The sequence below is a fragment of the Peromyscus eremicus genome, chromosome 14 (genome assembly GCF_949786415.1).
Source record: "Peromyscus eremicus chromosome 14, PerEre_H2_v1, whole genome shotgun sequence".
Lineage (NCBI taxonomy): Eukaryota > Metazoa > Chordata > Mammalia > Rodentia > Cricetidae > Peromyscus > Peromyscus eremicus.
Window position 1 is genome coordinate 62,936,152 of NC_081430.1, and position 27,660 is coordinate 62,963,811.

At 45.5% G+C, this 27,660-nt stretch overlaps 1 protein-coding gene across 1 annotated transcript in view; it reads left to right on the plus strand.

The window, feature by feature from the left end:
- Positions 1 to 27,660, plus strand: part of Vipr2 (vasoactive intestinal peptide receptor 2) — an 80,436-nt gene that overhangs the window by 10,723 nt on the left and 42,053 nt on the right. Inside the window, exons 4-5 of the mRNA XM_059279185.1 lie at positions 5,967 to 6,074; positions 8,052 to 8,149. Of these exons, the coding sequence (XP_059135168.1) occupies positions 5,967 to 6,074; positions 8,052 to 8,149 (206 nt within the window). The remainder of the gene's footprint in view (positions 1 to 5,966; positions 6,075 to 8,051; positions 8,150 to 27,660) is intronic.

The following is a 27,660-nucleotide window of genomic DNA, read 5'->3' on the forward strand; positions in this document are numbered from 1 at the left end:
AGAGCCTTCAATCCTGACCTGATTCAGCCATTTCTCTTATACCAAGCGTAGACTCATTTACCAGCACACCCCAGGTTAAGCCTCTGCTACCCTTTCTTGCAGGAAGAACTTTATCAAGAAGCTCCTGGGAGACAATGTTACTCCATTCACAGTGTGGCACCAAGTGCAGTAGATGTTTAGAGACCGTCTTTTGTAGTTCCCAATATATAAGCGGCACGGCCACAACTCATTTAAAAGCTGCACAGTCGATAGGAAGGAGTGGTATGCTGGCTAGCATCTCTCTGTAGATGGTTAGGTTCCTGACAGACCCTAAGCCTGTCTCATTAATCTCTTGAAAGTCTTATAGGCCCCAATGTGCGATCATCTATACTCACATTAACTGTCTCCTGAGAGGACCATGCTTTCCTTGGGTGCTTCGTGAGTTCTAAAGAGTGCTTCATTTATTAGTCTTGACAGGCTATTGCTTTGGGTATTTCCCTCAAAAGGTTACTTTGCTCTGCTTCTCCCAGTTCAGTTACTGTCATTATTCCTAATTGCGGCTTTCCTAAAATGGCATTTGGCAACATACTTAGATGAGCTAATGCATGGATGGAGTTCTGATCTCACTGGCAGTATTTTAAGAACAAATGAAGCACCTTTAGAACAAAAGAAAGAGGTGGAGCTTCTCACTTGCAGAACTCCTATAACCACACTCTACCATCAGAGTAACTAACTGGGACTCTAGAGCACTCAGAATAGCAAGAGTGGTTAGCCACTTGAGCAGCCAGTGTTGACAGGCATCCACAGGCTTCCACAGGCTTCCACAGGCATCCACAGGCTTCCACAGGCTTCCACGGGCATCCACAGGCATCCACAGGCATCCACAGGCATCCACAGGCTTCCACAGGCTTCCACAGGCATCCCTGGGCTTCCACGGGCATCCACGGGCTTCCACGGGCTTCCACAGGCATCCACAGGCTTCCACGGGCTTCCACAGGCATCCACAGGCTTCCACATTACATTCACATTCCTAGGAGCTGTGTAATCTGGACCCAGGTGGTCCACATGCTGCTTCCTGTGTAGATTTATCTATTGCTCTAGAGCCTTGTATGCAGTGAACACCAAGACAGAAAGCCTTGGTGGCAAACTGTCTGTATGGGTCTTGTGACTTTTATTCACCCTAGATAGGGAGGGCAACAGCAACAGACAAATGAAACCAATCCACCGAAGTCTAGCTGGATGAGCCACTAAGTTTATTAGGATTAATTATGGGAACCTGGGTGGAGCAGTAACACTGGAATTCCCGGTACAGTTTTCAGGTAGTGACAATGAAGAGTCTTCTCTCCCCTCTACACACACACCCCACAACAGAAATCATTTCCTGTTTATATCACTAGCGGGAGGGACCCCATAAGTCTCTCCTTCACACAGGAAAGAGTGTCCAGACTTGGAGAAAATGACTGCACAGCAATTGGGCAGCTCATGGAGCTGTTCAGAGAACATCCACATCTGTAACCATGGCGCTTATGCAGAAATTAATGCATTTGCTCTGCATGGTCAGCTCAGGTGGAGAGTGCAAGTGCCCCGCTAACACTAGGTACCCAAAAGTGGTATTATTTGAGATTTCTGAGCTGCAAGCCTAAGTGAAGTGTTGATAAAACATTGCTAAATGACTATGGGTCACACCTCAGTTGCCCCTGCAAGGCTCCAGGAGATGTAACTAGGCTGAGGGTAAACGATCCACACAGTTAGGATTTGGCCTCTGGACTGTGAGCAGCCTGAGGGCAAGGCTAGCCTAGGCCAACTCTATGGTCCTTGGGTCTGGGCAATCAGGTGAGGAAGCGGCTATACTAACCCTGCATTGCATCCTCTTCACCAGGGCTCCTTCAGAAGACCACTGAGTATTTACTTTTTGTGAGCACAATGCAGAGAAGCCAGCACCCTCCTCTATCAAGACAATGTAGTGTCTTTGTGAGGCCAGCAAGCAGGAGTCTGAGACAATTCAGGTCAGAATAAATTGGCATAGTTCAGAGGAGGACAAAACACTTGTAAAAATCATCTTTCCCAATTCAATTTCCAATTCCATCCAGCTCTGTGTCTCTTAAGTTGATGACAGGCATAGAGGATCGGTAGGTTTGATGGCAAAATGATGATTAGTTTTTCTAAAACTCTGTTGCTTTAAAACTGCAGCCCTTAGGGAAGTCACAGGAACCTCTTTGTTCAACAGGCACTTTACCAGAGAAAAGACAAAGGGCTTCACAAGTGCACCCTGCACATGTAAGCTCCAGGAAGGTGTCCCTTGCACAGAAATGCCTAACACAGGTGAACCTTGAACAGGTGTGCCTGCACAAGAGACCCCCAGCAAACATCCTGTACAAGTGAACTAACTCCCAAGAAGGTGAGCCCCTGGGCAGGTGTGTCCTGGGCAGGTGTGCCCTGCACAGGATCACTCTGAATAGGTGCACCCTCCACAGACGAGCCCTAAATCAGTACACTACATACAATTGAGTTCTGGGAAAGTGAACCATAGAATAGGTATGCCTTGCATAAGTGAGCTCTAAGAAGATAGGCCCTGCACAGGTGAGCAAACTTGAAGATTGGTGGATGTGTTAGTGTGGGCTATGTTCCTGGGTTGTCTTAATGACGGGGCCTCAGAGACAGTCAGCACCACCTGTTTTAATATCTACTAATGATTTGTACCTGAATTTGCTATTTGTAGGAGAAACGTGTTGATTCTCTAACTCCGACCATTCTTTACATATTCATCAACTATTGTTCTCAAAAACATTCTTCAATTGGGAAATAACTGATATTCCTTTTAAGAGGCAAGCACATGCAATTGTTTTATCCCTTCCTCTTCTGTATTTAATTACTATATTTCCTATCAATTATTTCATAAACATAATGGATGCTGAGGACTTGAAAAATGGGGACTTAACTGTTAAACTCTGACTATGGATTATCATGCCGCCAATGAAAAGAATCATACTCTACACACTTAACATGACAATTGTGAGAACCTGGTTACATGGGAAGACAATAAGTGATACTCTTCCTTGTAAAAAGAAGTCCTATGACTCCTCTCCATGTACATGTGTATGAGATTGTGGAATCGGGTGTTGGGTGAACCCGTTGAGGACCCAGAGTAAAGGCCCTAAGTGACAGATCCCTGAGCAGGACTTAGAGGTGGTCTGAGATTTCCCCCTGTACCTGCTTCTGCGGCTTATGACTAGGTAGTGTCCGTGGAATGCTATGTCCTTCTCCCTCAGCTGGGTAATACGGTGCAGGGAAGCTGCATGGGAAGAAAGGGAGGGTTGGAGATGACAGCTGGATCTTGGATACTTGTTGAGTAGAGAAAGTTATCTGGGAGCTTTTTTCTGTGTCCCTCAAGGTTAAGCAGGGCCATTGCAGCATTCAGTCCACGGACAGCACTGAGGCAGCTCTCTGGAGGGAACTTCTGAGCAGATAACGCTGGACTACAGCATAGAGGAGACACCTAGGTTTTTTTGCTCAGCCACTGTGCGGCCATATCATATGTAAAATGTGGGGTCCCTTTGATGCTTTGCCTGGAGGCGTGAGTCTGAAGGACTTATAGGGTACTCTCAAGAGGATCTGCTCTGCTCCTGGCTTTCTTCCTTGGACCATGACCTAGGAAGCCTGGCACAGCCATAGAATCCAAGAGGATTCTTAATTCTTAATTCTGTGTCCTGCCAGATGGCTGTTCTGGCCACAACAAATTCTATGCAAGGAATGGCCAGGGTACAAGAAGTACTTTGTCTGGTTCCTCCTGAGGTAAGAAAAAAGAAAGAAAAAAACACTTTCTATAATAAAAATTTGACCTTATCTTGTGTCTCCATCAAGAGCCAGTTGAGCTGAGCTGTCACAACTGAGGCCTTTTTTCTTCCTATTAGTAAGTTGCAATGACCTTTTTCTCTCTCTCTTCTCTGCACCCTTATCATCTTCTCACATTAAAGCACTCCTGCACTCACAAACCCACTTCTCAGATGGGACGCATGCCCAAAGGGGAATGCTGAGGTAAGGTGCACAAGGCCCCTCGGTTTGCTACATCAGCATGTTTCCTAACTTGATTTCCAAGACGTTGTGGCAGGCTGTTCAGCTTCACATTAGCCTCCCAAAGCAGGAAAATGCCATCAGGGGTGCTTCTGTTGATGCTATACAGTAGAGAATCCTTTGGATATCATCTTCAGGAGGACTTCTGTCTGCTTGTATGGACAGCTGTGTGGGGACTGCAAAGAATGGCCCCCTGAGGACTCAGGGACACAGGAGTGGAAGGTATCTAGGTATCCCATCCCAGTGACTAGTCAGAAGGTCTTTGGATGTTGTCAGAATGGGAGCGTTCACTCCTCGGCCCCAGCATTTGTTGTAGATGAAGAGAGAGTGACAAGGCTGTACAACTTGAGTTCGCCGTGAGCACTGTCTGGGCCAGCCTACTCTGTCTCATTTCTGCAAGAAGTTTTGCTCCTGTGATTTTAAACTCACGTTTTTTTCAAATGTGGAATGGAAGCTGTCCCTCAGTGTTGCTGTCCTATCGGTGGCACTGCCCACACTGGGCACACGGTGGACACAACCAAGGAGAAAAGGTCCAAGGAGCCTCTCTCAGCCATATGGCTCTCGCATGACTCCCTTGGGTTCTTTTATACTCGTGAGGTCGGCCCTTCCAGAGCAATCCACTCGAGAGGGAGTAATGCCTAGGCACACCAGGCCATGCCCACCGCCCAGCATGGTGTGGACAAGCCCAGGTCGCCGTGGGCGGAGCCTACAGTAACCTGCTGAGTTTGCAGAGCCTGGCCCTAACCTCACCAAGCAGAAAAATCGGCTGAAGGCAGTGAAACTGAAACTCAGGCCTCTATAAAACTGATAAAAAAAATGCCTTTGGGAAGATATAAAGGGGGCTGAGAGAATGGCAGAAGACCTAGTGACTTAGTACCCCAGCTTGGCAGGCCCCCTCAAATGCAGGGGCAGTAGAACTCCCAAGCGGATGTCTAGGAAGATCCCACAAGAAGAACTGAACCCAGCAGCCAGCTCATGCCCGAAGGAAAGCATCATTCAATACCCTAGGTGTCTGAAAATACTTAAAGTGTGTAAATGATGACCCCTGCTCTAACTAGGCTCCGCTCACCAGACCACTGACGCTATCCTGGAGTAGTCCCAGACTTAGGTCTCCACAAACTTAATACCATGAGGAGCCCAGTTTACCACACTGAAGGCACAAATCAGCAAGAAAAAAATGTAACCACTCTCTATTTTAAAATGTGTTCTAGAAATACAATGAAATCTTGTTCAGCATTATAAAAGAGGAAACTTACATCATTTGCCAAAATATGATGAGCCCAAGGACTTAATGCACAGTTGAATAAGCCAGGCACAGAACGACAACTCACTTCTGTGGAATCCAAGTCTGTCTCGTAGAGCAAAATGAAGAGTAGTGTTACCAGAGGCTGACTTTGGGTGCTGTTTAGAGGGCATGAAGTTTCGGTTGGATGAAAAAAAAAATATGTTCTAGTGACCTATTGCATAGAGGGGTGATTATAGTTAATATAAACCAAAATGCTGAGATAATTACCACAAAGAAACTACATTTGAGGTGATAGATACTCTAATTCACTCATCCTTCAATATATACATTGTATCAAAACATCTCATCTGCCCCATAAGTATACACAATTATTAGTTGTCAGTTTCAGAAGAAATAAAATTTGTAAAACCACACAGAACGCACTGAATCATTCACACACTTTGTACCACAAGCCTGTGGCTTTCTTCCAAGGTGTTAAAATGAACACACAAGCTGCTGCTGTCTCAACAGCGTCGTGTGAGTATCTCATAGAAAAATGCTTTGACAACTATCTAATGAGCAGTTTTCTTCCTGGAGGACGTTTAAGTCACACTTATTCTCTGGCCGCCCTTCTAAGCAGTGTGTCCTCACGGTCCATGGTTTACACCTAATTCTTTGCTTCCCCTTCCAGGCTGCAGTGGTGTCTGGGACAACATCACATGCTGGCGCCCTGCAGACATTGGGGAAACGGTCACGGTGCCCTGCCCCACCGTGTTCAGCAACTTCTACAGCAGACCAGGTATGGTGTTTGCACTGATTCCTGGGCTCGAAGGTGTTTGCGTCTGAGGGTCAGCTTTTCCATTGCAGTAACAAGAAGCTGGGCCTTGCTGCTTTGGTAGCGTGTGCTGCCTGGTCCTAAGGGAACCGTGAACATCTGGCCCATGCTGGGTGAGTTCTCTTAAGGAAGCAGGAGTAGCTCATCCCCTGGAACCTAGGTGGGCAAGCAGGGCAGATGTGGAGGGAAAGGCCAGGTGACAACTCTCAGGAAGCAAAGCAGGGGAAATGTGCGTGCATGATAACGGAGATTAGGGGAAGAGCGAAGGAAGGTTACAGTTAGCCTGAGGGAGATTCCCACAAGGTTGTAAGTTTAGGTAGAGAATTCGGGCCACTGCGCAAAGATGTTCCTGCTGAACAGATTGCTGTTTACTGCAGTTTGGAGAATTTGGATCCACCTCAGCCCCTCTGTGCTGTATTGTTCTTTGCGCACGTCTCAGGATCCAGGTTTTCACAACATGGAGGAATCTGTCTAGAAAAACATGGAAGACAGGACTAGAACAAGGAAGGTACAATGCTTCAGAAAACTGGAAACTTTGTTTCATCTGGTCAGATACTAAGGGGCAAAAGCCTTTGAGGAATGATAACACAGCCGTGGAGAAAAGCAGTGAGGGGAGAGACCTGGTCTCCTACTGGGAACCCGTGTCTCTAGCCCACCTCCTCCGTCATTCATGGCCGTGTTAGAGGAGCTCAGCCGTTCCCAAGTCTGGCCTCTAGGAGCTCCCATCCAGTCCAGACATCAGCATCTCCCTGAGGGCCTTGGCCATGAGTGCCAAGAGACACACACTGAGTATCGATGGGTCAGGTGTGGCCAGAGTCAGAGTCCTCAGGAAGGATACCAGTGGGTCCTCAAGGAGGTGATGGGGGACCTAGAGTCCTCTGGACACTATGGAACTGAGTCTGCCCAGCAGTGCCGCTTTCGGAACCACAAGCCTGGAAGGAACTGCTAATGCACATTGCCGGATAAGAGATGAGCTCTCAGCCCTGCTGACTGCTCGGTACCAGTGAGCAGGTAACCATTGCCATGTAGAAAAACAAAAACAAAAACTGTAGGGCCTTAAAGTCAGAAACCCTATCTCCAGCTCAGGCTCAAATGTTACCCAGCCTCCGGGAGCTTAGTGTCCCATCTGCAGAATGAGAACAGCAATGTCAACCATACCTGCCTCTCAGGCCCACTCTGAAGATAAAGAGGTTTGTAAAGGAAGACCCTTGTTAAACTGAAATGTCCTAGACCCTGTGGGTCCCATGAGTGACCTGGGCAAGGGACAGAAGCTCCACAGAGGAGGAGGACATGTGTCCTACCCTGGGGGCCTGGAATAAGAATCTGACCTGGTCAGTTCAAATCACTAATGTCCTTGTCTGTCCCTTTCCCACCAGGTCTGTCCAGAACCTGCCATGTTCTTTGTAAATAGAGTGAATGCTTCATTTCTGAATTTACCATAAATTTGAGATTATTCTTGCTATTTAAACCCCAATCACACATTTTCTTCCAGCTGATAGCCACGTGAAAACTGCCCTACACTGCTTGTTAGGCATTGAAGGGTGAGGGGCAGGCCAAATGAAAAGGGGAGCAAGGATTGAAAGCTAAAAAGAGAGCCAGTTCCAGAGCGCCTGGGCCTGGCCACCTCCACTCTAATAGACACAGAAGTCAGAATCTGCTAAGGGTCTTCCTTGGGCTTCAGAAGAGCAGCCCCGCAGTTTCAACAATTATAATTAGTGCTTGCTTCTGCTTTTACTGTTTTGTGATACAGTGTATCCACTTGTGTCTCCAGGGCCCTGGCCGGCAAGTCTCAGAGAGCAGGCTATGCATGCAGGGTGACTGAGGAAGGACTTCTGGGTGGTCTCAGTCATTTGCTGGTTAGGGCTTCAGCATCAGCTTGTCTGTCGTCCTTCACTGTGAGGCCACTGTTCAAGGACCAAACATCTGAACTTTACTTTCCAGGAAACATAAGCAAAAACTGCACTAGTGATGGGTGGTCGGAGACATTCCCAGATTTCATAGACGCATGTGGCTACAGCGATCCTGAGGACGAGAGTAAGGTAGGTACCCGGCCGGCCGCACACGCTCCACTCACTGACACCCAAACAGACAACATTGTCCATGGGTCTCCTTCCTTCTGTACTGGTGTGGCTTCTCCATCCCTACTTGGCTTCTGATCTGCTGTGACTTTGGGGATTTGCTGACTCTGCATGATTTCGGAGGCCCAGGAAGGCAGGCTTTCCTTACTTGTCAGCTTGTCTGGATGGTAAAGATTCCTGTAAGTGAGTTACACCTGCCACAGACCAGCTCTTCTGGGGCCTCCTGAGCAACTCATCTTCCTTGATATCTGGATCTCTTCATCCCATTTACAGTTTTGCCACTGTCTGGGTTCCTGGGAAGCTGGTTCAATAATTCTTAGTCTGATCCCATGCCAAACATCTTCGTAAGCTCAGAGGCAGTGTCTGTTTGTAGCTGCTGGTGTCTTGTCATGCCAAGTGAGAAGAGTCTCTCCAGTCATAGCTACAGCATTCACCCAACCGTTTCTAAGATTAAGAGTACCACACTCACGAGCAGATCTTTCTATAAGAATGTAAACGTTGGGGCTGAAGAGATGGCTCAGAGGCTAAGAGCACTGGCTGTTTTTCCAATAGTCTTGAGTTCAATTCCCAGCAAACACATGGTGGCTTACAACCATCTATAATGAGACCTGGTGCCCTGTTCTGGCCTGCAGGCCTACATACAGGCAGAACACTGTATACATAATAAATAAATAATTTTTAAAAAAAAACTGCTTTAAAAAAAAAGAATGTAATTGGTGATATGGACATTCCTCATGAGAGTGCACCCACACTCAGTGCTGGACCTCTGCCTGGCTCCATCTCAACTCTGGCAGCCTAGGGCATCTCTGCATCACCTTCCACTGTGTTTTACCACTGTCTCCTCCTCTTCAGCCTGGGTCATCTTCTCACTGCAAGGAAGACTTGAGCTCCTTGCAAACCCACAGTCAGGCATGTACAACATACTGACTGCTCAGTAAGGAACTGAGTACAGGAGAGATGCTGCAGAGACTCAGCAAACAGCCAGACACAACACAGCCACTGATGCCTCCAGCCGCCTCCTGCCTGTCACAAGGGCCATCTGTGTTAGCAGTGCTGCTTTGGGGAGCTGGCCCATGTGATCCTGTCCCCAGACTCATTGCTTTCTTTTCTTCATTAAGATTTGTCATTCAAAGCCAAAGATTTTGAAACTCAAGGAGAGAAAATGTCATGTCTTTGTGAATGCTCCACTAGTTGAGGGCAGCATTCCTACACACTGGCCAGTAGTTAGTAGCGTAGCAGCCTCAGAGTCGCATGTGTACTGTGAGCCAGACAAGACACCATGCTTCTCAGTCAGGCTTGATGACACCGATTCCACGGACAGGTGCTCAAGTTTGGAGAAATGCTGTGATTTCCTGGCCTTCATCTGCCTGACTTTACAGCCTTCTATTGCCTCCACAATTGCCTTGACATTTCCACTAGACAGGGCAACCACTGGGCTCCTACCCTCTTCAGCTCTGTTATTGGAAGTCTCAGCTCTGGGCTGGGATGCTGGCTGGGACGCCACCCTGTTAGCACACTCAGAACACCATGGAGAGGGTCCTGCCTTGCATCCTGCATAGTGAAACAAAGTTGAGAGAAGAACCAGTAGAGTTTTGGAGACCAGGATTCCCCACATTTGAACAGATGCCCGCTCATTTCTAACCTACTACCCCACCCAGGAGCCCATGCACAAACCCCTGGTCAGATGTGGGAAGAGGGAACCTATGTCCTTCCTCTCCCCCATGCTACACACAGCTGATGGCCTGATTCTGTTGTGTGGCAACACTTGGCGCCTCTTGGTAAGAAAGCAGGTTTCTTTCCTGGACAGTGACACTGTGGTGCTGCCTGCCTGCTCTATTAGGCATAATCACTGCCTTTAGCTTCTCTGTGACAAGTGTATACCATGTACTCTGTGGCTATGATTATTGATGAAGCCGTGGGTGGTACCCACCGCCCTAGAACTACAACGTGCTGCTGAGCACACAGGACAACTGTGTGATCTGGACTTGGTGATTACAGAGTGTTCTGAATCTCGTGTCACTGAACCCCACCCATATGTCCTGAAGACCAACCTCAAGAGGAGGTTCACTAACCTGAGTCAGGCTCATGAGCCGAGAGAATGCAGACAAATGGTAGCTACTTTGGATGCAGTTGAAGCCAAGGTGCAGAGAAACCTACTAAAGCAGATGTGTCCTCACCTAGGTCACCTGCATCCTGTGAGTGTGACTAGAGGCCCGAATTTTCAGACTTCCCTGCTTCCTCCTCGTTTACCGAATTCCTGAAATGACTGTTTCTGCCCTGTTTGTTAATGGCACCGTCCTGGGTGTCACCTTGCTACCAAATGACGCTTCATGTTCCACCCTTTTATATATTGAACCCCATAAATATGGCCCCCAAATCCCACAGAGCACAAAAGACAAAGCTCTGGACAGCCTGGCCTGCACCTCTGAGGTTTGTCTTCTTAGTATCCCCTTTCTCATCTGGATATGGAGAAGAGCAAAAACCCCATCTGAGAACTCTGTTCATGTGGAATACGATCTGAAGCGTGTTCTTACAGAAGACATGAGTGCATTTTGGGCTCCCGAGATAATCCCAAACTGTCCTGAAGCAGTTCGGTGGGCTATCTTTAGGAAGCTGCCCTGTGGCCTTCTGGGAGTGAGGCGTCTTCTCGCCCCAAGCACTGGTTCTGCAAGGATAGTTTTGTTAGTCCTCTCCTGAGTGTCCTGAGCTCTGATCCAGAGCAGGGATGATGGTCGTGGAGCAGGGGCTCTGACTCGTCCCTCTGAAGCTGGTCAGCTGAGACACATCACCTGCTTACGGGCTATGTGGACAGATCAAACAGCCATGAGTCTTGGGGCTTCTGGGAAAGTGTAGAGTTGGGAGGATTCCCACATCTAGGTGAGATCGTCTGCCCTGTGAGCCTGCATATGGGCTTTGCTTCATATCTGAACATGGCTAGATGTGCAGGCACTGGGCAGTGTCCTAAAGCTGTATCAGCACTACCTTCCCAGGCCCTGTGCAGGTCCCTGCGGGAGGCATGGGCCAGATACTCACTCAAGCCTTCGTTCTCTTGTGCATGAACTCCTGTGTGCAGAGATCTCTGGGAGCAGCATTCTGAGCTTTCCCCAGCTATGAGGATTGATGGGGATGAAGAGGCTCCAGTGTGTCCTTGCAGAACAAGACCTCTCTTTTCCTTGATAGCCCCTAGGTCACACTCAGGAGGTGTTTCCAGAGACCTTGGAAAACTCCTCAGCCCCATTTGGTGCCTCTGAGGGGGCTATAATTAAATCCTGCCTGTGTGAGGCACAGCTTCTGATGCCTCGTGCATTCTGTCTATTTTGAAGAACTATTTTTGTTCTTAATTAAACATTTCAGAGATTCTTCAAATAGCATAAATTTATAATAATGGATTAAAAAGTCAAAATATTTTAATGCAAAAGGCAATGGAAATGATGGACCAAAGTCAAAATGAGTAATTCTTCCAAATTGCAGTTTCCACACTTTAAATACTTTAGATACTGGGCTATTTCACAGACTCATTGAAATATGAAACTATGACAAATACTGTGCCATCACAGACGCCCTGAGCACTGGGACAGACTCCAGCTGGGCTCTGGGCACACACTGCCCGAACTGGGCCTTGTCAAGACTAGCTCTTTATTTTTGTCTTTTTTTTTAATTGAAAATTCATACAACATATTCTAATAGTGGTTTCCATCCGCATCTCCTCCCTGGTCCTCTCCACACCACCATTCATCCAATTCCACGGCTTCTTTCCCTCTCTTTTTAGAAAACAGACAGGCAAATTTTAAAAAGCAAACAAACCAGAATTTAAAAAAAAAAAAAAAAACCCAGTGGAAAAGCACAGGAAACACATACAGAGAGACAGACAGACAGAGAGAACCTACAAAAACACTAAGTTAGAAGCCACAATATACGTGCAAAAGACTAGTAAGGTAGAAAATGCCCCAACAAAGCAATATGAGACAAAAAAATCTACAAAACCACCACTGAGTTTATCACACTCTAATTGGATTTAGAACCCACTCCACAAGATGGAACCCATGCCTGACACTGCTTGGGTGGCCAAGAACCTGAGACTAGACAAGCCACAGCCTGGGAAAAGCTCTTTTGCCTGCAACAGCTTGAGCTTTGCCTCAGCATCTCACTTTCTCCGCAGATTTGTGTTTCGGGGGTACCCAATCACAGGTAGTCAGATTCTCCCATGGGGACTATGTGGGTGATCATCACTGGTTTCAAAACACATTAAGTTCAAGAAAAATAAATAGACTTCACAAAAACCATAGGCTTGGCTACATATGGAAGAATAAAAAGATAAATCGACAGTGCCAGGAATCTCTTTGAGGGGAGATGTTGAGGCCCTCAGGACTTCGGCATAGCGCCAGGAGCTGTCTATATGGTCATAGCTCACTTGAGAACAAGGGGCCGTCTCTGTTATTCCTTTCCCACCTGGCTCTCAAATAAAGGAACACTTTGGCTAAATTTAGAAGAGAGTTTTTGGCATTTGTATCAAGTAGACACATTTCTTCCACACTATTTGATATCCTAAAAATATTAATACCCTCTCCTCCCAGCATCCAGTAGCCACTCTTCCTAATAGGGTTCCTCATACTTGTGCCTGATGGCACAGACCACACCACCAACCCTCAGGCACCATGAACGCACTTGACCCGTAACAGCCTAATGGTATCCCACTGTTGTCCTGGGAGTGGAAGGAGGAATCCTACAGAGACCGTCTATGACACCTGCCTGGGATTGCCACCCACAGGCATGTGTCAGGATGGGAGTCTCTGAACTCCAGGGCTCACCCAGTGACAGATTCCGGCAGGAGCTCACACAGGCGTAGCATTTGCTCATTTCATTGGAGGTTATACTCACTCAAGTCAAAGTGTCTTTGTTTCACCTCCCATCAAAAGGCTTGCGTTGCGCTTTGTAGTGTTTAAGGCACATTGTGTGACAAGCTTAATGCCAGCCAGTAATGAGGAGAAAACGTTTAGGGAAGGCAGGGTGAATTAGCTGTGGACAAGATGGGGTTGGCAACCTGAAAAGGCTAGGTGAGGAACTACGCCACCAACGGTGTGACACCTGGAATTGCCCACAGGGGCCAATGGATGAAGTTGCCTTGTGAAGACAGACTCGGTCATCAGTCATGCTTATTCCCATTTCAATAGAAGTTTCACACATGGGCTTGATGCTATGAAGTCAACCATTAATTCTCTTCAAGGTCAAAGGAGGAACAAGACAAGAAAAGGCTGCCCAGGAGTAGGCTGTGTTTCTCCAGATTCTTAAAGCCCTTCCTTTGGGAAATACTACTCTAAAGATGGAAGTCAATGTAAACCAGAAAATGAAAGGACGGAGGAGCAGTCCATGAAGATGGCCACCCAGCAAAAGCACAAGCTAACCAGCCATGGCTCAAAAGGCCTGACACACACACACACACACACACACACACACACACACACACGCGCGCGCGCGTGCGCGCACACACACATTCATACACATGCACACACATACACACACACACATACACACACACACATACACACACATACACACATGCACACACACATTCACACACATACACATACATACACACACATACACACACATACACATACACACATACATACACACACACACACACACGCACACACACATTCACACACACACATACACACACACATACATACACACACATACACACACATACACACACACATACACACACATACATACACACACATACACACACACATACACACATACACACACATGCACACACATACATACACACATACACACATATACACACACACACACATACATACACACACACATACACACACATATACATACACACACACATACACACACACACATACACACACATACATACACACACACATACACATATACACACACACATACACACACACACATACATACACACACACATACACACACACATACACACACACACACACACACACACACAGACTTCTTAGAGTTAAGACACTTGCCATTAAAACGTGAAAATTTCTTGGGATCATACTAGGGCCTGGATCAGCCTGTGTGGGCCAGCAGGTGACAAAATTTCTTGTGTGGGTGTCCTATCTGGGAACTGTGCTGGGGTGCCGGTCCTCAAGCCTCCTTTCTTTGGGCTTGTGCATGAGCAGCCCTGTATGGGAGTAATGTAACCAGAACTCTGGCCGGCTCTGGAGATAGCAGGTGAAGATGGGCTCAGGATGGGGGCTGTGAACCGCCAGGCAGAAAGCAGAAGCCCTGGAGAAGGTCAAAACTCATCATGACCATTCCTTGCCAGGACACTCTGAGAACCACTGCTCCATCTCACTTCTCAAGGATGCACAGTACAGATTTCAGGACTAGCAACTCAAGACACTAAGAAGGAACAAAGCAAGTCTACAAATGGGTTTCTCTCATGGGACCAGGGTTCTTCTTAAAGGTAGAAAACAAAAGGCTGTCTCAAGAGTAACCCCAGCCCAGCACTGTCGGTGGTGAGGGACGCCAGTGACCTTAGGATAGGTTCTAGGCAAACAAGTAGCAAGAATTATTTTTGTGCCTAAACAAAATCAAACTTTAGGTCCTTAGAAAATAAGACTTACATTTGTGCTGTTTGTCCTTTAACCTTGTACTACGTTGGGACAGAGGGGAAATGATGGAAACCCTGGGTCCTCATCATCTTGTTTGTTTGTGTTTGTTTGAGACAGCAGCCAGGGCCCTAGACTCTTTATCTTTCTGCCTCAGCCTCCAGAGTCCTCTCTTTCCTTTTTAAGACCTATCTTGATCCCACTGGAACTTTAAGTCAAAAATAATTTTTAAAAAAATAAAATTCTATCTTATGATAAATTACTTGCCGAGATAGGACAAGAGCCCCACACAGCGTGGACACAGTCCTCTAGATGTCAGCATGAACATTGCTGAACTTCTTGGTCCTCTCCTACCTGCAGCAGCTCTCTGTAGTAGGTTCAGAGCCTCCACAGAAAGGCCTCCAGGTTCATGAGAACAGATAGAAACTCCAGCATTTCCAGTGAGCTAAGTTCTCAGCTCTTCCCCATCTCCCCAGTTCTGAAGACATCTACTCAGGAGACCCTAGGTCATGCCAGGTCGAGCAGCCCTTCAAACGCTAATCCTGGAAAACCGTCTGTTTTCCTGTCAGGACACCAGTGTCTGGAGACACCAGATGCCCCCTGCATGGACTGGTTTCTGCTGGACTTGATAGGGTCTCCTAGAAATTATATCTGGGTGGTCTGCCAGGCATGAGTTTAAAATCAAAGGTCAGAACATTTTATAATAAAGCAAAGAATGCCAGTTCTGGGGCAGCTGCCTTGTTGGTTAGAAATCATAAACTCTGCTTATGTATAGAATGTTCAGTGAGATAATATGATTATTATTAATTATATCTCTGATTATTTCCTTATCCCAGAAATTCTATATTTTAAAATAAAATTCTCACCCTGCTCGTTCCACCATCAGAAAGAAATGGTTAGTTCTTCTTTTTAAAATAAGGTGAACAAGTTAGGAGAAAGGATGTCACAGTGACTGTGGGCTGCTCCCAGTAGCTCCTGAGTATGCCCAACATCAACCTCAAGGTACGCACAGGCTGAAGTTCATTCTGCCTTAATCTGAGCTTGTAATCTCCACAGGAACAGTGGCAACACAGACCTTAGTGCTGGAAATCAGCTTTCCCCTAAGGTGGGTACAATCGCTTCTTCCTTTCCCAGGGCATCTCTGCCACCCTCAAGAAAAATTATATACATCCCTCAGGAGGATGTATATCTCCAGGAGGGTCTGTGTCCTCAGGAGAGGACATGATGTCAAGAAACACTTAGTCCTCAGGAAAGACTATGACCCCATGAGAAAATGAATCAACAGAAGATACCATATTCCCATGAGAGGTTAGACTCCCTTTGAGAGGCATGGCTCCTATAGCAGCTGAGCTGGGATTTGTCTTGTAACCTCTGATGAGCAGCAACCAACAATCACATGTCTGCTTCTGTATATCGGACTACTGAACTTCATCAACTTCATCAACCTGGAGCCCATCCCAAACAGGTCCAGCAGCTCCACTTCCTCTGATGAAGAGGTAAATGGTTGGAGGGAAACATCTTATATTCATTCTTGTGCTGAGGCTAAAGGAGAAGCCACTGATATTCTGGGAGCAAAAGAAAAGCCCTGATCTGAAGCCACCACCCAGGGAGGCACCTCCAAGAAAGAACAGGAATGCATGGTGTCTTAGTTAGGGTTCCTATTGCTGTGAAGAGACACCATAACTCTTATAAGGAAAATATTTAATTTGGGGTGGCTCGTTTACAGTTTCAGAGGTTCAGTATGTTCATTATCATCATGGCAGGGAGCATGGTGGTCTGCAGGCAGACATGCTGCTGGCTATGTCTTGATCAGAAGACAACAGGAAGGAGTCTGTGTCTCTCTGAGTGAAGCTTAAGCAAAAGAGGCCTCAAATCCCACCTCCACAGTGACATACTTCCTCCAACAAAGCCACACCTACTTCAACAAGGCCACATCCTTTGGGATTATGGAGGCCAATTATATTCAAACACGTGTTCTGCCTCTTACCTCTCATGGCCCCTTGAACGACAGAGAAATCTTCTCCCAAGATTTTGGAACTGTCTTTCATTGACAGGTAGAAGCCCAAGCTCGGGGTCCCCCCTCTGACCCTAAGGTACCCAGCCAGATTTAACCAAGACCCCTGAAAGAGGAGTTGCAGAGTGGAGACCAGCACTCCACTGCAGGAAGCTAATAAACATGCAGATGTACCACTCCACCCTCCCGGACGGAACTGCTTGGGGTCCAGTCATCAGACCTCAGTCTCCTGCAGTCTATGGGAGGAGCAGAACTTCATTGCAGCCTCAGGATTCTGTGTCTGGAGCCACTCAGCACCAGAAAACCTGTTGGCTGAGCCTTCAGCTGGGAGAAGTGGTCATTCTGTGGAAAGTGTTTCCTGAGTAAGGTAACAGGAGTCCTTCATTTGTGGATGATTTACTCATCCTGTGTATAAAACCTGTCCCCATATCCACAGGTCCCTCACTCCAGCATTCAGCTAGACTCGGTGGAAAACGGTGTCCTGTGGCTCTTGTGCTACACATGTACTGAACATGGACAGGTGGCTTTTGTCATTTCCCCTAAACAATGCGGCGTAACAGCTGTTACATGGAGCTTTCCTTGTCCTGGTTAGCATAGCCACCTGGAGATGGTGTGAGCATGTGGAAGGATGTGCATAGATTGCATGACAATACCACAACTCTTACATAAAGGACTTGAGCATCTGTTAATTTTGGGGTCCTGGGATCCTGGAAGTAGTCCCCATGGGTACCAAGGGATGATATAGAGCCTGTTTCTCCAGGTCAGTGTTTGTGCCTGCCTGGCTGATCACCTCTTCCTACAGTCCCCAGAGACAGTGAGGAAGAGAATCACCAGCCCCTCAGGAGCTTCATTAAACGTGAAACAGTGGCTATGGATCCAGTGGTGGACCTCATCCTCCTCACACACCAAGCATCAGCACCATGGCCAGTTCTGACTGTGGCTTACCTCCTTTAAGCCTCAACCCAGGAGATAACACGCTCTCACCTTCATTTTATCATGGGTGAAACAGTGGGAAATAGTTGCATGAGCCACAAGCACCTCAATTACTGAGAATTTGGACCACCAACATACGATATCAGCCACCAGAATAAGCTCTGAGAACGGTTGCTACCCTGACTGGTGGTGGCTAGTGTACCCTACATGTAGATCATGTCAGTGCAGAATCTGAGGTAGGTAGGCAACTGTTTGTTTCTCCATCTATAAAATGAAGTCAACAAATGTACTTCTTCAAAGTGTAATTAGGACCCTAGATCTCACTTCTGGTTTACTGTTGGCAGGCTACATTCTGTGCTGTGTCAGAGGGGTGTATTCCTAAGAGTATAGCATCCGCCACAGGCAGATGTTGTGACTTATCGGTTGGGATAAGGGATTACATGGAGAGGGATTACATGGAGAGCAAGGGATTGTTGGGGGCAAGGGATTACATGGAGAAGGACATAAAAAGGGACTGGAACCATGGATGCTGCTGTTGTACAACTTTCCTCTGTAGCTTGTTGGGATCGAGCCACAGTCCAGAACAGAAGGATAACAACCAATAACACACAGAGCAAGAGCCACATAGCTCATGGGAAAATTTGTGACTCCTTGCCACTGTCTCTGAAAATGCACCTCCCAGGCATCCTGTTTGCAGCAGAGGCTACCACACTGCTCTTGATGCCTCTGAGCCCTACCCAATGTTCCTCTGTGGCTTATGGCAGCCTGGACTATGGCACAGCAGAAAGGAGACAGTGAATAGGTTTGGGTATGTTTCTTTTTGTTTGTTTTAGAATCCATGCCCTTGCAATGTACCTTGTGACATAGTTGTTTATTCCCTATAAGGAGACATGAGCATGTTCTTAGGACCATCTAAGATGAAATCTGAGGACAAACTTCTGGATTATAGCTAATCCCCAAATTTCCTTATCATTTAAGACAAATTGATCATTTTTGCACTTGTTATGATAATCTAGAACTTTGTCAATATTTAATCATGTGTCTGTACTCTGCCTAACATTGTAGCAGGTCATGGATAGAGATATGAAGAAGCCAGAGAGAAGGCACCCATTCAGAGGTCTCAGTCTTGCTGGGAGAACAAGGCTAGAGTCTATAGCCTACACGGGCCTACTGTTATTAGTGGGGAGATAGGGCCATATCTAGATGGCCATTTGAAAGAGGGACAGCACCTCTGCAAATGAGCTTTGCATCATGGTGCACAGCGGTGCTGGGCTTCTGTTGGTTTCTGAGCCTTACCAGAAACTGTGAGGTTGTGTGAGCAAAACCAACATTGTGGGCTGGACTTGGAGGGCCAGAATGCTTCAAGTGCTGAGAACTACATCCTGCTATCTGACCATGGCACAGTGCTTTTTCACAGCTTTGCACAGTAAGGATATCACTTAGAATCCACACACAGACACAAGTTATACAGACTCCAACACCTTGGTATCCCTCCCCCAACACCCGCAAGACTAACATTGATTCCTGTATTTTCTCAAGTTGGTAGGTTAATTTTGAAAGGAGTTTTATATTTACAAAACTGTAGAACACAAAATTTGTGGATTTTTCATACACTGCCTCTCTCTTCCAATTCTTCCTGCTACTTGCATTCCCAACTGGCTCACATGCTTCAATTGACACTGAGATGGTGCTGACACCAGTGTGGGACCTTTGATGCCTGGGGGACAGGAAGGGGATGGTCCATGGCTGAAAGATGGGATGCCCTTGGTGAAACATTTACTCCAAGGGGCAGTGCATGAGGGAAGGTACCATGTGAAAACATTGAATGATGTATCCAAGGCAGGGCAGAAGGAAGATAGCAGCAGGGTCCTTGGTGAATATTCCCAGGCATGAGTGCAGCTTGAGAAAGGATGGTCCTGGGAGAATAGGCATTGGACCAGGGAAGATGTCATACCAGCAGGCAAGAAGAACAGTAGAGGAGAAAGACCTTCTCCAAGTGGGACAGAAAGGGGGCATTTCCTAACATGCTTAGAAAGAAGAGGGGCTCTTTACTCAGAACCAGAGAGGAGCAGGGACTTAGCCAAAGTGGAGAGATTTGAGACACAATAAGAGAGAGGCAGAGCCCATCCAGGATAGATAATGCATGAGTGTTTGATGGGCAGGTGGAAGAAGACAGGGAGAAGCAGGATTATGTGGGTATGTGGCAATGGGACAGGAGAGCTGGTGGGATGACAACCAGGGTCGAGCCTTTCAACACTGGAACACTACCTCTTCTCTGTTCTAAACCATCTACATTTTAAATAGATAGAGAAGAGCACAGTGTGTAGCTCCACGAGGCCCAGAAGGCAGATGGTTGGCCTTATCAAGCCCTTAGTCATCTCCCATCTCAGAGTCTATGACCCCTAAAGCCACACTGGGTCTGCCTGGCCCACACTAATGGCAGTATTTTGTCTATAAGCCTACATGCCTTTCCATCTGTCTGCTTATCTTTCTACCTATCCGCCTGTCAACATGTCTATTTGCCTGCCAGTTCTGTGTTTAACATAGCCTGCTTTTATTTGAAATTCAGAGGAGATGGGTGAGCAGGTCAGGTAATGATGCATCAGTAGTTTCTTGTTTCATAGACACATGCTCACATGAGACACACTCATTATTTAAACTAAGTTATGTGATCATTTCTAACACTATATCCTAAGTGGATATGGCAGTTTCTGAAATAATCAGAACAAAGTGAGTCCCCATTTCAGGAAGGGGTATACTGCACCTGAAGCACAATTATATAAACTTGGGCATAGTAATAATAGGGTAAACAATGGACAATTTACATGAGCAGCAGGAGAAATGCAAAAGTGCATCCCATAACAAAGTTAAGCCACAACAGTAACCAGTGCGTGCAGGAAATAAGCTAATGATGTTAAAAAGAAATCCAGAGAGATCCTTCTTGATATGATATTTTGCTAAGTGGGAAATAATTTTTTTTGTTTGATTTCTCTTGCTGTGATAAAACACCGAACAAAAGCAACTTGGGATACAAAGGGTTCATCTCACCTTACAGCTTGGAGTCAGTCATCTGGAAAGCCAGGGCAAGAGCTGGGGCAGGAATTCAGAGGCAGGAACTGAAGCAGAGACCGTGGAGGGACACTGCCTGCTGACTTCCTCTTCATAGCTTGCTAGCTTCCTTTCTTTTTCTTTTCAAATGATTTTAATTGAAATAGAATTACATCCCTTCTCCCTCTCCCTTGCCTTTTTCCAGGCTCTCCCAGGAAGACTTTCTTAAACTCCTCCCACACCCCTCTGCACTCAAGTTGATAGTCTCCTTTTCTTTGCTTATATTTGTTACATATTTGTGTGTGCACAAACATAAATAAATACAACCTGATGAGTCTGTTTTGCTGTTTGCGTGTATATGGTTTCAAGACTGATCCACTCTGCATTGAATGACCAATAAGAGGTCTCATCCCTAAGAAAGACTAATTCTCCTTCTCCAAGCAGTGAAGAGTTTACTTTAGTTCTTTGTTGAGGGGTGGCAACCCACAAAATTTTCCAATAACATATCCACTGATATTGCTATTGTGCCCTTCTTGTTTATGCGGCCATTTCTAGGAGCTCTTACAAGCTTCCTATCCCTTCTTCTAAGGTGTTTCCTGAGCCATAGATACAGGAGCTATAATGTAGATATATCTAGTGGGACGAGGCTCCCCCAATATCTCTTCATCTCTGCATTGTGTCCAGTTGTGATGATCTCTGTTTGCCATAAAGAGAAGGTCTTTAATGAGGGGTAGTTGCTACAATTATCTACGGGTGTAAGGAATTGTACTGACCTAGCAAAGTGATGATAGTGGACTTCTTTCTAAGGTCCATGACCTCACTAACCCTGGGAAGCTGGCTAGAATTCCAGTACCAGGCATGATTTCCCTATGGTTGAGAGGGCTGTAAGTCCAACTAGACAGCTATTGGTTGTTGCTGCTTTTTGCACCTTTATCCATATCTCACTGTGCTGGTAATTGTTTTGGTTCATAGATGTTGCAGCTGAGTAGCACAGCTTAATTGCTTCCCTCCCATGGAAGTTTGTATGGTATTTTCTGAAACTGTGGAAGCCGGACTACAGGAAAGAGGCTTTCAGTCAGATCCAGTGTGAGTCACCCAAGTCATTTGTCCTAAGTGTGTGGTGTCTTCAGCAATAAGGGCCGAGCCTCAACCCTTGAAAGACAAATACAAACACAGGCCACATGACCATCCTACCAAAAGCAATTTACAGATTCAACACAATCCAAATCAAAATATCTTCAACATTCTTCACAAAAACAAGAAAATCTAGAATTTGTATGGAAGCAGAAAACACTTGGATAGCCAAATCAATCTTAGCAAAAAATAAGAACGCTGGAGGAACTGCCATTTTAGACTACAAGATCTATTATAGAGCTACAATAATATCGACAATATGAAATCGGCACAAAAACAGATATGTAGACCGATGGAATAAAATAGAAGACCCAAACGTAAGTATTCATAACGACAGCTACCTGACATGTGACAAAGAGGCAAAAAAAAAATAGGTGTACTGAAGAAAAGAACATCTCCAACAAATGGCGGCAGGAAAACCGCATTTCCACATGCAGAAGAATGAAATTAGACCTGCCTATCACCCTGCACAAAAATTAGATCTCACCCTGAAATCTGAACCACTAAATCTGCTGGAACACATAGGCAGTACTCTATAATATATAGGTATAGGAAGGGACTTTCTGAACAGCACTCCATTTGCCAAGGAACTAAGACCAGCAGTTGACAATTGGAAAAAAAACTTCTGCTCAGCTAAGGAAACAATCAGTTGAGTGAAGAAGAACCCCACAGAATGGAAGAGAATCTTCGCCAGCTACACATCTGACAGATAATTAATATCCAGAATATACAAAAAAATTCAAAAAACAAAGAGTCAAGGCAACAAAATAACCCAATTAAAAATGGACTCCAGACCCAAAGAGTTCCCAATAAAATAAATAAAAATGGCTATTAAATACATCAAAGTTGTTCATCATCCTTTGAATTAGGGAAATACAAATTAAAATAACTTTGAGATTTCATCTCACCCCACTAAAAATGACTAAGAATAACAAAATAAATAACTGACAATAAATGCTGGTGAGGTTGTAGAGAAAGGGGAATACTCATTCACTGTTGGTGGGAATGCAAATTGGTACAGCCACTCTGAAATCAGTATGGAGATTCTCAAAAATAAAAAATAAAAATAAAAATAAATCTTGCATATGACCCAGATACATCAATTCTCAGTATGCTCAAAGGACTGAAACTACTCCACAGGTAGTTATTCAGTCATGTTCATTGCTACTCTATTCACAATAGCCAGGAAACATAAACCATCTAAATGTCCTTCAACTGATGAATGGATAATGAAAATGTGTATATATACACTGTGGAATACTATTTAGCTGTAAATAAAAATGAAATTTGCTGGTAAATATATGGAACAAGAAGGATTATATTGAGTGAGGTAATCTAGATGATCAGCTTCCTTTTTTATACAACCCGGGTACACCAGCCAGGGATGTTACCAATCATAGTGGAATGTGTCCCCCACATCAATAATTATTCAAGAAAATTCCCCACAGACATGACCAAAACCCAACCTAATGGAGCCAATTCTTCAACTGAAGTTCCATTTTTCTAAATGACTCTGGTTTGTGTCAACAAAACCTAACCAGCATAACTGACCCATTATCAACATGACATACAACTATATCACTATTAAACCATAACCTTTCCTTTTTTTGTTTATCTCCCATGATATCATGTTGCTATCACAATATAAAGCATAATACTATTTTTAAAGCCCCATTGTTTTTAAAAATCTGAAATATTTTAAAAGTTCAAAATCTCTTTTAAAAAATACCAAAAGTCCAACTGTAGGTTCCTATGAAGTAAAAAAATAAAAGAGTTAATTTCTTACTCCAAAAGAGGATACCCAGGACATAAGAATAATAACACTTAAGCAAACTCAAACTCCAACAATGCAAATAGTTCAGCCCAAAATCTAGAAAACACAATCTCCTGGGTTCCAAAAAGTTTAGCAGATCCTCTTCCCCAGTCCTGCCACCCACAGCACACACAGTTTGTCCACTAGACTCAGGCTAGCTCCACTATACACCTGCTGCTTTCCTTGGCAGTCATTCCACACCACCAAGTCCTGTCAGTCCTGACACCTCAAATATGCTGGAGCCTTGACTTCAACTGAGGCAGCATCTTCAACAATGGCTTCTCTTAGCCTCCTCAGAGATTCCTATCCTGCCACATAGTGCCATGCCTCGGCTTCTCACCAGAACCCATTCAATCCTGGTATTTCTGCTGCACCAATGACCTCTCCTGACCTCTCACAGTGCAGAGCCTCAGGTCCTTTCAACGACCTCTTAAATCCTGCTGCTTTCATACCATCAAAACCACTACCACATGGGAGACACTTGCATACCCCCAACTTCAGCTACCAGCTTAAGATGTAGCTTTGGCTCCCTCTGGACCACAGTTTCAGTGTGCTGACCCTGAGAAAATACTTCCCAGGGTATTTCACCCAAATGAAGCTGGTCTCTTGTTAATTATAGCTGAGTCTCCAGCCCCAGTTAAGCAGCAGTGATTGTCCCAGTAAAGCAAAGATTTCATTTCTTTGAGGGGACTCCCAAAAGTGGGAGTGGGAATGTCTCTGACTCTTGTCTGCTCTTAGGACCCTTTTCCTCCTACTGGGTTGCCTCATCCAGCCTTGATGAGAGGGTTTGCACCTGGTCTTATTGTATCTTGTACCATGTTGATGTCCCTGGGAGGCCGGCTTTTTGGGGGGAATGGGGGAGACATGGTGGTGTATCTGGGAGAGAACAGAGATGGGGGGAACGGGGAGGGATGGAGGGAGGGGAATCTGTGGTCAGGATATATTGTATAAGAGAATAATTTTTTTAAAAAAATTAAAGATTATTGAAGAGCCCTGAGGGAATCCTTGTTACCCTCTGAAATTTCACAGGACAGGCCTCTACTATCTTCATTTCTCTCAGCATCATCGTCTAAGTTTTCACAATAGCCTGTTAAGCTCCAAACACTCAGTGGCTTTTCCAGCCCAAATCTCCAAACACTCCTACAATCGTCCCCCCAAACATAGGCAGTTGTTCAGCCATGTTCGCGGACACTCTCTGCTCCCAACTTTTGTTCTACTTTGCTTTTGTTCCTGCGATAAAATATGACCAACAGCTACTTAAGGAGGAAAGGGTTGAATACATCTTATAGGCTTTAGTCAGTCATCAAGGGAGGCCAGGGTAGGAGCTCAAGGCAGGATGCTAGAGTCAGGGACTGAAGCAGAAGCCATGGAGGGATGCAGCTTGCTGGCTTGCTCATTTTGCTTTCTTATACAACCGAGGTGGTACTGCTCACGGTGGGCTAGGCCTTCCTACACTGATCATTAATCAAAATACCCCCACAGATACGCCCAAAGGTCAGTCTGGTAGAGGTAACTCCTCAGTTGAGGTTCTCTTTTCTTAGATGACTCAAGTTTGTGTCACACTGACAAAGGAACAAACAAGCACACGGGCATGGCGGATATAGAAGTGTGAATGACAGCTGTCTGTCAAGAACAATAGACAAATCACACAGGCTTTAGGAGGAAGCAGAACTAACCCGTGACAATAACTAGTAACAGCACACACAGGAAATAGGCCAGCAATGTCAAAAGAAATCCAGAGAGATAATCTTGATGTGAAAATTTTGTTAAGTGGAAGACCATCTGTTGCTGAATGAGGAGACAAGACTAAATGCCATCTCACAAGAGTGGCCGGCAGGCTTCCACAGTGCTGGGCACATTGACAGAGATGCTTTTCTCACTGCTTAGGAAAGATAGCTACATAGCTGTTGCTGACTGGCCACAATATACCAAGCTGTCGTCCATGGCTTGAGGCTAGAGCTGTCACAGCTGCTAAGAAAACAGCCTCTGTGAATGTCTCGGCTCAGGCAGCTGCCAACTCAGGCATAGGTCAGTCCTAGCCTCCCTGTTTAATTTTATTTTTGTTTAATAATTATCGCTCTCCTCTGGCCATTCTCTCTGTCGATTGAGATGTCTCCAGCTGTTAGGTATTACTGATGGTCACATCACATTCCTTTCCTATGTACACAGGATGTCAAAACCCAGAATCCCAGTAGATGCTTAGAGTGACTGTGGTCATGTAGGTTGACTGTCTGGTTCCCAAGACCAGTGAGTACTCTGGTGACTCCAACAATTAAGGGATTAGGAAGGCACCGTCACAGGATCGCAGCCCAGTTCTGAGTGCTCATTGCCTAAATTTAATTAAAAGAAAGACCAATGGGTCAGGACATGCTTTTCCAGCCAGTATTCATCTTCCTAAAGTGTTGTTGGGTTTCAGATTTTTCCCCAGACTTCAGAGGTATGGGGTAGTGGAACACATTACCTCTCATTTATCCAGTAATCAGCCTGTGGCCCTATGACTGTGTTGCACAAATCTAGCTAAAGAACCATAGCAGTTGTCACTTACAAAGGCTGCAGTAGATGAGGCCTCCTCCGACAAGGCACAAGTGCATTATTTTGTTGCTCTCTTCTCCAACAAGTTCTGTTATTTGGGCAATGTTGCTTTCTTCCAGAAAATATTGACATTGGTGGAAACAGTCTGTGAACGTTGCCTTAGTTGAGAAGGCCACATTCACTTGATGATACAGGTGCCACTTCAAGAAGTGACACAACAGGGTTCCCACCCAAGTTAGACCTCTGTACAGTGCAGACAGAGGCTTAACAAATGTTTCTATGGAAACAAAGAAAAACAAAGGTCAACAGTCAGAACAAATGGCTTACTGGGAAAAACCACAGAAAAGGCTTCTGGCTCTTACCACCTCTACATTGTGAGGCAGTATCAGTCTATACCTCTGGAAGCTTTAGCTAGAATATCCTTGGTGGTATTTTCAAGTGTCCCGGGACAGTGGCTATGCAGCGCAATGTGACAATTGTCAGGAAATGTAGGAGTGGTGGTTTCTCAAAAGCTTGTAGTAGCTTTTCCGGATCCAACTTGAAGGCCTCAAAGAAAGGGGTGGCCTCAGTTTTTGGTGATTGCAAATAAGAAGAGGGAATAAAAATGGAAACATGAAAATTCATAGGAAGGTGTTGAAAGAAAAATGGTTTGGAAGTAAAATGAAAGTTGAAGACATTGGAAAGGGCTGGAGTCGCTGTTGGGGTCATTGCAGCTCTCTAAAAGCAGTTTTCTTTCTGAAATCACCTGCTTCTGCCAGAGACAACCAAGGATGACTAAGCAGTTTGCAGAGTAAATCTAGCCTCATTGAACTTGGACTCGTAGTTCACACAGCCAAAGCCTTTGCCCATTTCCACAAAGGACCTTCAAGTCAGTGTCAGTGATATCCAAGGAGGCTTACTGGCTCTGTAAGGTCAGCTGTAGCCTATTAGAACTGGCTGGAAACAAGAATCTCAGATTAGACCTTATAAAGCTCCTCTGAGCCAAGGACCCACCTGATGTGTCCTATTAGCGGAGAACAGAACTACCATCAACTTAACACAGATCACAACATTCCACAAAAGTTAGAATATGCAGTAAAAGCTTCTCAGTTCATTTTGTTTACAAAAGTATACTTCGCCAAAGTTTCAGAGAGCTCCAGTGAAAAGAGCACATGGGTTCTTTGAATCTAGGAAACAGGACATCAAAGAATCAGTTTCAGACAAAAAGTCCTAAAAGTTATTTCCTGAATTGGTCTGTTTCATTACTCTGAAAACTCCCATCCAACTGAATTCACGACCTTGAAGCGGTCCAAACAGTGCACTTCCCTGTCTCCCATGGATCCTCTTGCAATGTGTGTGATAGCTCCTTGCAGAACCTTTTGGAAAAGCATCAGATTAAGAGAGCAGCTGT